This window comes from Notothenia coriiceps, unplaced genomic scaffold (assembly GCF_000735185.1).
Source record: "Notothenia coriiceps isolate Sejong01 unplaced genomic scaffold, NC01 NC01_scaffold00011012, whole genome shotgun sequence".
Taxonomy (NCBI): Eukaryota; Metazoa; Chordata; class Actinopteri; order Perciformes; family Nototheniidae; genus Notothenia; species Notothenia coriiceps.
This window is the reverse complement of record NW_011343713.1, coordinates 2,099-16,576: the sequence shown is the minus strand read 5'-3', so window position 1 is coordinate 16,576 and position 14,478 is coordinate 2,099. Positions and strand designations below refer to the sequence as shown.

At 41.6% G+C, this 14,478-nt stretch overlaps 1 protein-coding gene across 2 annotated transcripts; it reads left to right on the top strand.

Annotated features, from left to right (window-relative positions):
• The first annotated feature begins 257 nt into the window (after positions 1–257).
• amdhd2 (amidohydrolase domain containing 2) lies at positions 258–10,003 on the top strand. 2 transcript variants are annotated; one of them, XM_010772258.1, is made up of 8 exons: positions 258–300; positions 472–599; positions 1,117–1,231; positions 7,096–7,232; positions 7,936–8,075; positions 8,538–8,592; positions 9,299–9,511; positions 9,772–10,003. In XM_010772258.1, exons 3-8 carry the CDS (start codon positions 1,149–1,151, stop codon positions 9,912–9,914), a joined length of 771 nt encoding a protein of 256 aa, XP_010770560.1. In that variant the 5' UTR covers positions 258–300; positions 472–599; positions 1,117–1,148; the 3' UTR covers positions 9,915–10,003. The 2 variants fall into 2 exon arrangements, with proteins under 2 accessions (XP_010770560.1, XP_010770559.1); XM_010772257.1 differs by having other exon boundaries at positions 273–599.
• The last annotated feature ends 4,475 nt before the right edge of the window (positions 10,004–14,478 follow it).

The following is a 14,478-nucleotide window of genomic DNA, read 5'->3' as shown; positions in this document are numbered from 1 at the left end:
ATATTTCGGGAAATAACTAGTGTTGTGTTTGAGCTCCACCTAGTGTCTACGTGTGCCTTTCGTTTCTGAGCACACGTACACACACACACACTTTTTATTTTTGCAGTAATTTCTCAAATTTATTTAGAAAAATATCAAACTTGTGGTTTTAAATGTATTCAGCAGGATTCAAATGATCAAACTGCAGGGACAGTTATTTTATTTTTTTTGATCAACTGACCTGCAGCTCCGTTTCGTCACATGACATCCGTTTCCCCTGTTTCTATTCCACAGAATCAGCTGAAAACGCTCCTGGCTGGGGCAAGTACCACCTCAAGATAAGTACTTTAACACTGTAAAACAACAGTTCACTTAATTTTTGCCTGCTAAAGTCAAAATATCTGAAGGGAAATACGGAATGTACTGTCAACGAACTCGTTTATAAAATATGGGGTTTTAACGTAGCTATCTCCTGTATTTGTGTGGAAGCAGAGCGACGGTGTGGCGGTAGAAGAAGTTCATATTTGACTGGAGGAGCTGTTGAATTAAACTTTTACTGTATGCCGAGTTGACTACTGGACTCTTCCAAGTGTTGACATTTTACGTCTTTGCCTCTCAAGGTATGTCAAGTAGGTCAGAGCTATCAAAAGCTTTAATTTACCGTTTTTTTGCATGGAGTTTGGTGTTGTGCATTTCCCAGCAGAGAACCAGAGCCAGAGACAGTTATTGTAGCAACAAGAAGACCAGAGGTCAAAGTCAACTGCTGCACCTACACTGATAAGATTTTAGATATGATTTAATACTGGTGCATCATCAGATAAAGTGATTGAGACATGTCTTTCAGATGGTAATTATCAAAAGGGTTACAAGTCAACACACACTTTAATAAAGGCATTTGTTAAATTATCTAAATAATGTGGATTAATTGGCAGCAACCACTATTTAAGGTGCAGGGGTTTAGGTTATGTCCTGAAATTAATATAACTGTTAGTTGCAGCCCTAATTTCCATGTCTGTTTTTTAAAGTGGGATCTTTGGGAACTTTGATTTTCAAATGTGTTGTTGTCATTACGTGTTACATTTAATCACATTATGCACCCAAAGAGGAGTGTTTGATTTATTCTGCTGTGTTTCTCAGTCAGAGGAAGCTTATCCACTCCACTCAAAAAAATGCCATCCAACAAATCAGTGTCCGATGCTCGCATCACTCAGTTCATCAACTGCAGGATATTGAGAGACCACTGTCTGCAGAGGTACACACACACACACACACACACACACACACACACACACACACACACACACACACACACTACACTAAACTATTATAAATGATGTTTCTTATTTATTATTACTGCTGCATTATGTTACATTTTTGTTTAATCTGCAGCAATATAATCGATAGGATCATCATATTCTTGTAGCGTGTCTATTCTTGTCTGATTTTTAAAGAATTTATTTGCAAATTATGGTGGAAAATAAGTATTTGGTCACCTACAAACAAACAAGATTTCTGGCTCTCACAGACCTGTAACTTCTTCTTTAAGAGCCTCCTCTGTCCTACACTTGTTAACTGTATTAATGGCACCTGTTTGAACTCGTTATCAGNATTACAACGTTTTTCGAAAAAAAAAGAGTATGACGGGACAACCGACGTCGCTGGAAGAAAAGTGGGCAGACAACTTTGTCCTCGGGTCAGACGACGACTAACCCAATCGCCGCCGCGACGCGCAACCTAACCAGTGGCGAGTTTCCTAGGGCGGGGAATCGGATATGCAGTTCACAACCTATGATGGGTTAATCTTCGCCGTTCACAATGTATCACGAACAGAGATACATGTCTTCATTTGTTTCCTCAGGATACCTCCGCAAAGTCCCGAACAACCTAAAATCGGAAACGTCCTGGTAAAAATGCTACGTGACTTGGTATATATGTGAATGTCCTGTCCCTGTTGGGTGGTTTCGTCCTTATTCCGGAGCAGTTACGATGGATAAAAGTCTTCCATGAACGGGGTGGGAATGCGCTCCGTCCTGGACAGAAGAAGGTCCAACTTTGCGTTGGCTAACTCGCCAGCTAGACGCAAGACCTACTTTACCCGAGTAATTGTGCCAATTAGAGAGACTTCTACGGTCCCGAATCCCGCACAAGGGACGATACAGAAAGAAGGGTCAAGAAAAGAGATAAGAGATAGGGGACAGAAAGAGAACTATTAGGGGAAGTGTTCATGTGGGAGTCGGAGAGTGGGGTAGTCCCGGACTGGAGAACTGGAGAGTCGGGGGGGGGGGGACGAGAGCGACACCATGGTTCAGCAACAAGGAGGACGGGAGGCGAGAGGGGGGGGACCTGGTGACTCAGTTTCGGACCAAGAGTCCCCAGAGGGTACTGACGAAGATATTTCGGCAAGTCGGACACAAGTTCTGTACTTATAAGGATACTACGCACGCACACACCACACACACACACACACATACACACACCACCAACACACACACACCACACCACCCACACAACAACACACACACACCACACACACACAACACACACACAACACAACACACACACCACACACACAACACACACACACAATGTCGTTTCAGTCTATTTCTTTACCCAGTGTTCAATCTCCGAAATATATTATAAAAACGATCATTTCACTGCTTTGGAGTTAATGGCCGTACAAAATTACGTTTTTCACTATTCCTTCGTTTGAGCATTTTTCTTTTTTTCGGAAGCATTAAGAGGTAATTTTGGACTAGGATTGCGCGTCGCCATAGCCCAAAGCGTCCACCCACCCTACGTATTTATCCGCTCTCGTTAAGGGACTTACAAAGGGGTGCGACTGCCTACTTCGTTCTAACTTCACTCGCTGACGACACAACAAAACCAAAATAAGTATCACCCTCTAGGTCCTCCTCCGTTTAAGACAAATTCAAAGAAACTAACGGTATTGGCCGAAGTCCGACTGCTGGGGACGTGCTTAAATTGTGTCTTTTTGACTCGTGTGCGTTCACAGATATACAAAGCTTAGCGGCAACTATACTATAAAGGGGGAAACTCCTATGTTTCCACGTAAGTACCGAAATAATTTCATACAACACTAGACGACGACGGAATACAAACAAGTGCATGTTTATAGACTTTATCGAATCGGCGAACAAATAATTCAAAAAACCCACGGAACCGGAGGGTCGTGGTGACACCATAGACCCTCATTGTACTTGTGTATGACGGGTTTCACGTGGGTTTCGTACCCGTGTTTAGTGGACTTCCTAAAAGGAATGGTCCCCGAGCACTTAGGTTGAGCACTTACTCTGCACCCGACGCCGAATTTAGTGAGGCTGCAACCCGAGCCTTTTCCTTTCCAACCAACGTCATTGTTCCTTTAGCAACAGACGACAAACATAAAATCAAACGTTCGCTACGCGCAATACCCCGGGTAATTCATAGTCTAGGTTTTTGCAGTTTACTATGTGTCAATACCTCGTACACACCACCCCAACCATAGAGGTGAGCAGGAGTACATTAGGAACGGTAATCAGACCGTTGGGACACACATCTTGCCAGTCTCCCTACACACACACACACACACCACACACACCACACACACACACAAACACACACACAACACACGACACACACACACACACCACACACACACACCACGCAGTCACGGCACACGCACGCACGCACGCACCACGTCACGCACGCACGCACTCTGGGTCTAGGTGTCCTCTGTAGAACGTCACCACACACGGAGAATAGACAAGGCTACAAACCTTCGGGTGGTTCCGGCACCGATGTCCCGGTAACCCGGACCGAACAAAAAACAAAAAAATAACATACACACAATCGTTCCTACACACACACAAAACACACCTTCCCTAAATTCACAACACAAACATGCCCTCTCCTCCAATGTTTTTTATCCCTATTCCACTTTCAGTGCTCCCCTCTTTTCCTACGTTACAAACACAAACATCCACAACAACCACACACTAGTTACAACCGTCTAGACGTCCGTTTGCCTCCAACACAACACTCCTGTGTATGGTGAGTGAGAGACACACCTACTTCACGCCACCGGTGAGTCGGTTAACTGACAATTAGTTGTCTACGGCTCCAAATTTAACACGGCCCCTGAAAAAGTGTAGCTTGCCCCTCCCGTTAATCGAACTATGTACCCGCCCAAACTTACCTTGTTATTGTCTCCCGCTACCAAATCCTTTCAACAATTAAATCATTGTGAGTAACCTTGGTTATGAACCCCTGACCTGACTCGGCACGAAAGTAGGCGGGACAGTGAGAGGAGCGACACACACACCAGAGGGAGGGAGAGTGTGTGTCGTAACTCCCCTACGAGTCCACCATTTCGTCCAAAGTCGGACGGTAAACGAACGACCAGAACGAGGACCCGAACATTAAATGGCAATCACAGTCCACGTGGTAATTACACAGGGGAAATGCAAAGATACACCACAGCGCTTGACTGAACAGTTGGACGCTCTTTCCCGGAAACAAACACACTCAGCCCCTCTAAGACGAACAAGATGCAGGGAGGCGGCCGGGAGGGAATTCTAACAGTCCTGTAAAAGAGTGACTTATTAATAAAACAGACCGCGGAACAAAAAGAAAAAAGGAAATTCCTGACCCCTGGGATTGTTGGCGGGTGTCCCCCCGGGTAGACCCGTCCAACTATCCTAAGCAAAATACTCCGTTACAATCGAATAACAGAGAAAAGGAAGGTCAGGACACACGACAAACAGTACGGATGAAACATAATTGTCCGTAAAAACTTCGGACGAGTTCATCAAGTTCGGCGGTTACTTTTGAACGATTAGAATATACTGAAACTTCACAGGGAAAATGAGAAAGGACGTTAATTATTTGTAGAATTTTGCACAGAGACTTCACAACCGAAGCCTTTGAGTTTCTGTAACACGTAGAGGTAAATTGGGAGCAAACCCGCGGAAAAGTTTTCACGACCACAAAGGAACAGAAAATTTACGATTATCGAGACAGACCCGGTGTGGGGAGACGTTTCACTAACCAAAATTTTTTGAATGAAAAAGATTATTATATTATATTATTCGTTTTTTTAACCAACACAGACAGTGGGGCAAAAAAGTATTTAGTCAGCCACCAATTGTGCAAGTTCTCCCACTTAAAAAGATGAGAGAGGCCTGTAATTTTTATCCTAGGTATACTTCAACTATGAGAGACAGAATGGGGGGAAAGAATCCAGGAAATCACATTGTCTGATTTTTAAAGAATGAATTGGTAAATTCCTCGGTAAAATAAGTATTTGGTCACCTACAAACAAACAAGATTTCTGGCTCTCACAGACCTGTAACTTCTTCTTTAAGAGCCTCCTCTGTCCTACACTTGTTAACTGTATTAATGGCACCTGTTTGAACTCGTTATCAGTATAAAAGACACCTGTCCACAACCTCAAACAGTCACACTCCAAACTCCACTATGGCCAAGACCAAAGAGCTGTCAAAGGACACCAGAAACAAAATTGTAGACCTGCACCAGCTGGGAAGACTGAATCTGCAATAGGTAAGCAGCTTGGTGTGAAGAAATCAACTGTGGGAGCAATTATTAGAAAATGGAAGACATACAAGACCACTAATAATCTCCCTCGATCTGGGGCTCCACGCAAGATCTCACCCCGTGGGGCCAAAATGATCACAAGTGGACAAAAATCCCAGAACCACACGGGGGGACTTAGTCAATGACCTGCAGAGAGCTGGGACCAAAGTAACAAAGGCTACCATCAGTAACACACTACGCCGCCAGGGTGTCAAATCCTGCAGTGCCAGACGTGTCCCCCTGCTTAAGCCAGTACATGTCCAGGCCCGTCTGAAGTTTGCTAGAGAGCATTTAGATGATCCAGAAGAGGATTGGGAGAATGTCATATGGTCAGATGAAACCAAAATAGAACTTTTTGGTAAAAACTCAACTAGACGTGTTTGGAGGAGAAAGAATGCTGAGTTGCATCCAAAGAACACCATACCTACTGTGAAACATGGGGGTGGAACCATCATGCTTTGGGGCTGTTTTTCTGCAAAGGGACCAGGACGACTGATCCGTGTAAAGGAAAGAATGAATGGGGCCATGTATCGTGAGATTTTGAGTGACAACCTCCTTCCATCAGCAAGGGCATTGAAGATGAAACGTGGCTGGGTCTTTCAGCATGACAATGATCCCAAACACACTGCCCGGGTAACGAAGGAGTGGCTTCGTAAGAAGCATTTCAAGGTCCTGGAGTGGCCTAGCCAGTCTCCAGATCTCAACCCCATAGAAAATCTTTGGAGGGAGTTGAAAGTCTGTGTTGCCCAGCGACAGCCCCAAAACATCACTGCTCTAGAGGAGATCTGCATGGAGGAATGGGCCAAAATACCAGCAACAGTGTGTGAAAACCTTGTGAAGACTTACAGAAAACGTTTGACCTCTGTCATTGCCAACAAAGGGTATATAACAAAGTACTGAGATGAACTTTTGTTATTGACCAAATACTTATTTTCCACCATAATTTGCAAATAAATTCTTTAAAAATCAGACAATGTGATTTTCTGGTTTTTTTTTCTCATTTTGTCTCTCATAGTTGAGGTATACCTAGGATGAAAATTACAGGCCTCTCACCTTTTTAAGTGGGAGAACTTGCACAATTGGTGGCTGACTAAATACTTTTTTGCCCCACTGTATCTCTAGAAACTCAACTATTCTTGGGTTTGGTGACGATACATATTCCAGCTGATCCAAGAGTTATTTTAAAGACAATATTTAGTCTAAGAGGAGGGAAAATGTTCTTCATAAAGGAACGCTACATCCTGATGTTTTCTTACTGTACATGTATCTTACCTGCCCTACATACAGTAAGCTATATAAAAACTGTAATCTATAAAGCTAATGGAGTAAAAAGTGTGTGTGTGTGTGTGTGTGTGTGTGTGTGTGTGTGTGTGTGTGTGTGTGTGTGTGTGTGTGTGTGTGTGTGTGTGTGTGTGTGTGTGTGTGTGTGTGTGTGTGTGTGTGTGTGTGTGTGTGTGTGTGTGTGTGTGTGTGTGTGTGTGTGTGTGTGTGTGTGTGTGTGTGTGTTTTCATGTTTTCATGCAGAGAGGACCTGTGGGTGCGTGACGGAAAGATTTTAGATCCAGAGAAACTTTTCTTCGATGAGCACGGTTACGCCGACAAGTGTGTGGACTGTGAAGGCAGCATCATCGCCCCGGGCTTTATAGACGTTCAGATCAATGGTAACACCCCCCCCTCCCCCAGACAAAGAAAACATTTAAATACTGCTCTTTCATATCATGTGTAATATTTTTTTCGTTTGAACACCAACATAGGTAAACCTTTATAGATCAATACATAAATGAATACATTAGTCTACAACAATTAGGAATATTTTATTATGTCTGCAACTTACAATCAGTGTCTATAGAGTGCCACAGTGACGCGTCCTAAAACCCGGAAGTACTCCTTCCGGTTCCTTCGACAAAAACCAATGCAATTTCTCCATTGGAAAATAGCTCGAAATAAGTAATCTATCGATTAGATTGATGATTAGAAAATTATAAAAGTAGGGTAGACAAGTGGATATTATCCGAATGAACAAAACGTGATCCGCCTCTTCAATGTGTGCCAACCACAGACCTTATTTCGAGCTGTTTTCCAAAATCCTATGGAGAAATTGCATTGGTTTTTGTCAAAGGAACCGGAAGTGGTAAAATGCTGACAAACCACTGTGGCACTCTATTCATCTGTGATTAAAAAAAAAAAGGTTAAACAAAAGTTCACAGAGAGATCGCAAATGTTTTTTTAATTTGGTCCCCTAACTAAAAACTGAACATGCAACTCATTCTTAACTGCAAACAAACACTCTGAAGCTTAATGAGCAAGCCATGAGAATCTTCCTTTTGGAGATTATTCAGATGAAACATGTCATTTCGTCTGCAGGAGGATACGGGATCGATTTCTCTCAGGCCTGCGACGATGCCGGCAGTGGAGTTTCTTTAGTGGCCAAAAAGATCCTGGAGCATGGCGTGACGTCCTTCTGCCCCACGCTGGTCACATCACCCCCCCACGTCTACCACAAGGTAACACCTATAACCAGCTTTCAATCTTTATTCCACATCAGGAACCAGAGGAGGGATAGCCAGTATAGGTCCTGCATTGTTTGTATATCAAGCACCAAACTATTTACAATCAATAAGAATGAATTCATTTCACAATATTGATAACTGCAAAATCCAAATCATAAGAGATGTTTAAAGGCGAAAATCACACCATAATTCTTTTCATATATTTTATTTTATTTTATATATATAAAGAATAAGAATATTTATACAAAAAGTATAATTCCCTACAATATTGTGTATCATATCACATTTGCAATATCAGACTAGATAATTGTAATCAGATATCTTTTACAAATTAAATGCCTGATGTTATTTATTTATAAACATATTAACATGTGCATTGTTTTGGATTTCAAATAAGGACTGAAATACATTTGTATTTCTTCTACAAAATAGAATCTTACTCAAACTGTGTTTCAGGTTTTGCCTCAGGTCAAAGTTCACGATGGAGGAGCGCATGGAGCTGGAGTTCTTGGTGAGTGTAATCTGACTGGATCATGTTAGAGGATTAATCTGGATATATTCTGTATATTTATGTTGTGTTTTGTCTTCCCATGAAAACCAACAATTTGTTATTGCTTCTTAATATTGTCTTGCTTCCTGTTGGTGGCTCTGTTTAGCTTCATCAACAAAAAGGAGGAATTATTAAGATTTTCTTTATCTTTCTATTTTATTCTTAAATATTAGCTTGTTTTTTCTTGAAATATTACTTATTTTTTAACAATTTTTACATAAAAAGTATTTTAAAGCTTGAATTGCCCCCACAAAATGTCTGGTAACTTTTTGAATTATAAAAATTAAATATAAAATTAAATAAATGTTTTCAAATAAATTCATTTAAAAATTCTTTAAATTATAATTGTCCTTTTCCACCTTGCTTGACTTTTTTTCTCTAGTGAATATTTGTTTCAAAAGGACGGTGTTTGTGGGATTGAGTTGAAATAAAACCACTCTAAATATTACAACCTTCTTTTCCCAAATGTTAGGACTTCTGAATCTTTGCTTTTCTACTTATCTGCAAATGTAACAACATTTTTTCAAGAGAGTATTTGTGTCAGTAGGACAGTACCGAGATACATCAGGTTTTGATATACCCCAACATTGGCAGACATACCCTTTAAAATATTGTATTATCTGTATCTATCTTTTCATAAATATAATTGTATATTTCCTGTCTGCAGGATTTCACCTGGAGGGCCCGTTCATCAGCCTGGAGAAGAAAGGAGCTCACCCGGAGCAGTTTCTCAGGACCTTCAGTAGCGGCGGGCTCAGGGACCTGATGGAAACCTACGGCGGCCTGGACAGCGTTGCCATGGTGACATTGGCTCCGGAGCTGGACGGCAGCCAATCGGTGATCAGGGATCTCTGCCAGAAGGGAATCACGGTGTCGTTAGGTGAGCAGCGTTTACTCACATCCAAAAAACTCAAGGATAAATACTGCTTTGAGAAGGTGTGTTTTACACCTCAAATTACAAAAAACGTTATGATGTACATTTGAAAGAAACGGAGGGTACACTTGCAATATAAATAAAAAGTCACACAGCCAACATTTAAAATGTAAATAAAAGCTACAAAACAAAAAACACATGATGCAGTTTTGTTAGCTGCATTTAGCTCCTCTGGCTCTATTAACAGAATGCTTCTGCTCCTGCAGGTCACTCTGTGGCCAACATGTCTCAGGCGGAGGAGGCCGTTCAACACGGAGCCTCCTTCATCACCCACCTCTTCAATGCCATGCTGCCTGTGAGTCCAACAAATGACAAGTCATTATTTAAAGATAGTTTCTTGATAAAATAACTTACAGTATCTTTTTTTACATCACAGTGGGGCGACTTTCCCTTTGTTTATGCTTTACTGTACTTTGTGAAGGTGTCACTTCGGACTTTTTTTGATCTGTCATCTATGTCTAGTTGACCTGTGTAACCCCTTGAGTCAAATTAGTTGTGATATTATGTTATTTACATAAACAATCATTGAATTTGTTACAGCCTTGCACATTTTATTTCTTTTAATACTTCTCCTCGATTAAACTATGACTGACGGAACATTTCAAAACAGAACTCTTACTGTAAGAGAATATTTGTACAGTGTGGTTTAAGTACTTTTATTGCATTAGAGCAGGGGTGTCAAACTCATTTTCACCGAGGGCCACATCAGCATAATCGTTGCCCTCAAAGGGCCAGATGTAACTTATAAATGTAAACTAATGTCTGAAATTATTTACAGTTCAAATAGTCTTTGTGGTGCGTCCTGGACGTCAATTCCTTGATCGTCCTTGGATCCGTGTGTCCCGGCTTCTCTTGCGTCGATGTAGCGAAAATATCGACAACTACTTTCGTGTCCTGTTTGTGCCTATGTCGCGTCGATAGAATAAAAACTAGTACCTCCCGGCACTTCGAGCTGGAGAGACAGTGACTCCGTCGAGCGAACCTACACCGGACGGGTACGTACCCGGTTGTTGCCCTGCCCTGTAAAAACTACCCACTCTCGAGGACAGATCATTTTTGCGTAACGGGACCTCTTTTGAACCACCCTACAATTGATGTCTGCGCAACGTGGACGTTACACACCTTCTTTCGCACCCGAACCACCTGATTACTTCCTCTTTTACGGTTCTTCGATGAAAGTGTGGGAGACTATTGGCATAGTAACGGTAATAGGTAGTTCTTCGAACAACGCCTTGCCGACGACCCCTACCTACATATCACTGGTGCGCAGTACATTCTGTCGGACTTGAAGTAAGCCCCGCGCACGGACTTAGTAGCGAGTCAAGGTCGACAAGAACGGGTCCTCTACCCGAGCCTCGTGCCTCTGCACGGCATGGTATGTCTTCATTCCACCGGCGACTCGATCCCGTTTCAGGAGTTTGCCTAAAACTCGAATCTTCTGTAACGACCGAAAGTACGCGTCTCACATTTCCTTAGTTGGGAACAGAGTTGACGTCTAGTTTGACCCGACACAGCTGAAAGATACAAACGACGGACTGTATTGGACTTGTTAGAGCCGGGGTTGACTTAGTCTTCGACCGTCCGCGCGTTTGTTCGAGTAGTGCGGTCTAAGGCTGGTGCTAGTGCCGGAGAAAGGTCGCACTTTTTGCAACTGGAATACCTACACGGTTCACTATTGTCCTGTTAGAACGGATGAAAGGACCCAAAGAGTCTCGTAGAGTCGGAGTACAGGGCGACTATGAAGGAGTACACGGGAGTCAATCGGATGGTTTGACTCGGACGAACTACTTACTACAAACGTAGCCGGTGAAGAGAATAGAAGTCTATCGTGTCGTGAGACCAAACGGCCAACGGTAGAGCACAGTCGAGGAAAGTGGGTGGGCTGCATCACGTGCCGCCGTCGCGGTTCGCTTGCCGTCTTCCTCACCAAATTATCCAGAAGTTTACGCTATACGACTCTCGTTTCTCAAGGTCGCCACCATGTAGGTCCTCGAAAATCGGCAGAATGAGGGGGACGGAAGTACCGGTGTCGAAGCTGAGTACGACGGGCACAAGGAAGATACAAAACGCCTCGTGGGATAGACACGACTTGTCTACAAAAGTTATTACTTAGATTTGTTTTTGTCGTTGTCTAGTGCGTAGTGACTGCTGTTGAGAGTGCGACAAGATGCCTACGGATGTCGTGGTCGCTGTGCGATTTTTGTCTGTAACTGTGTGACCGGTGCCTTTCTTGCTCCACGAGTCTGTAGACCGAGTCTTTTGTGTACCGATTCGGTAACTTTTTGGAATTTAATATAAAAATATTAAATTTATACGATATAATTGGATTCATATCTTGTTAATCAATATATGATACACGTTACATACTACAAACAACGAATAAAACAACACAACAATAAGTCTTGTACTAGTACATACTCCTACCACCCTCTCCCCTAGGTAGTATACACAACAAAGAATTCCTTGTCGTCGGTAAGGAGTAGTTTTTGATTGGATTTTTGAACGTGGTTTATATCAACACCAGACTCTGTTGGGAATAAAAACAAAAAAATAAAAATCAAATAATGTTATAAAAATGAAATAATACACATACAGTTACAAATAAAATCAAACGATAATAACACATAAACAAAAGTTTGTTTACAAATGACATTAGATTGGTAGAGGTACTCCAACCTACATACGGGGCGATTCCCCGACACGTCGGTAAGACAGAAAACATTTGTCATGGTAGCAGTGTGTAACAAGAATCGTCGCAGTGTATAACAACAAATGTCAATAAACAATAAAGTTCAAAACTTGTTTCAATATACAGTCATTGAACACAACTAAAATAACACACTCTACGTAGAACATATCAACTAGCAACTACTACACTCATTATACACCAAAGTATAGACATAGTAAATTTTTCAGACAAATACAATATTATTAGTCATCGCGTTGTTCGTTTTATAAAAAATGTCAAGAATACGTTTAATATATCAGTTTATAACATTAAACTATTCAATTATTTAAGTCTCATAAATTGTCAATTCCACTCATCCAATGGTAAATACAACATGTAACGTAAAATCCAATGTCCAANTGTGTGAGGGTGTGTGTGTCAGCCATCGTCAATCAGAATGTAAACATGCAGACAGGAATGTGGGTCGGGCTGTGTGTGTGTGTCACTCTCTCTAACACACACACCTATACACACACACATAGGGGGAGTGTGTGTCACTCTCTCTAACACACACACACACACACACACACACACACACCACACACACACACACACACACACACACACACACACACACACACACACACACACACACACACACACACACACACACACACACACACACACACGTGAAACAATCCCTCTGGAGGGAACACAGTGATTGTAGCCTCTGCAGACCATTGACCTGCACTAGAACCTATATAACTCACTACATGAGAGGGGACCATAAATAACGTGACACATTTCTTTATTTTGAGCCAAACCATGACCTTTTCTTTTAAACCTGAAACTGGAACAAAGTGTTTTCGGGTGGAGGTCAAAGGTCAAGTTAAAGGTTTTTGTGACCCGAGTCCGAGAGCCGACAGACGGGACGAGTCGGCTCATTTTAACAGCAACAAGAGAAACTGATGCTGCCGAGTCTGTCCTCACACAGAGCCGGAAGAGAAAGCACTTCTTTATTTTTTATTTGATGGCACTTTAAGTTACTCTACAAATTAAGATTTTCACACAAAAGCATTTTGACTTTTTTTAGGTCGTATTCACAAAAAATTAAATCTTAATATTTACATTGATTTATGTTGAAAACGGCACAAATAACACGTTAATCATTTTGTGACGTTTACAAACAAAATGATTAACTAATATTTTGTAATGAGCCCTGAGAAATCTGAATAAGCAACAAATCTGCAGGAGACGTTTAAACAATGTAATTAAATTAGAATATGATAAAAGAAAGGACTTACCTTTAGTCCAACACGGCTTGACGATGTCATTTCCTGTGTGTCATGTGACTTGACTTCTCTAGAGATATTTGATATTTGAAATCATATTTTGAATATGAGTATAGCATATCTAGCACACTACTGCATGTTTTAGCATTTTGGGCATGTATATATAGACATGTTATAGATATTGTGGTATGACCCATTTAATACCCCCCCACAAAGCAGGTGACAATAAAAACCACTCAGAGACATTTTAAATAGCAGTCAAAAGTAAGTCTTAATATTCACATTTATTCATGTTGAAAACTGGCAGACAGACATCGAGAAGATGACATCAGGAATGTGTTTCAGCAGTAAGACGTTTTGATAAGAAGAATTGTGGCAGAAAGTTGTGCTTCTTTAGAATTGTTTTTCTCCGATATAAATGTGCACATTGAGCTCAAAGTTATTTTACATTCAGACGGAGCTCGGTGCATGACGACGTGTATAAACCCCCCCCCCCATGTTCATAAGAAAATGTCTAATTAAAAAAACTCAGTAACATCAAAGTGTATCTGTTTCCGTGAGACAGCAGAAAGAGACATTTACAAATGAAGCTGAGAGAGGAATAGAGCTTTGACCTCTGATCGCCTTTCAGCTTAAAAGGCTGTAAACAAAAACCAGTAACAAAACTCACTTCATTCGTTGGAAATTCGACAAAAAAAGAAAGGTGCAGGAATGAGTCTTTAACCCTGGAAATGAGTCAGCATTTCAGCACTTCCTGTTCCCCGGTCTGGACGTTTTTTAGGTGTTTTAGTTATCCTGAAATAAGGTCTGTGGTTATCACAAGATTATATTCTACGACATAAAACACGTCAGTTAATCCCTCACTGGTGGATTTAAAAACAGAGGTTGCCAACAATTGTCTAAATGAGACGACTAAACGTCACCACGCCCAACATTAGCCACCATTAGCTTAG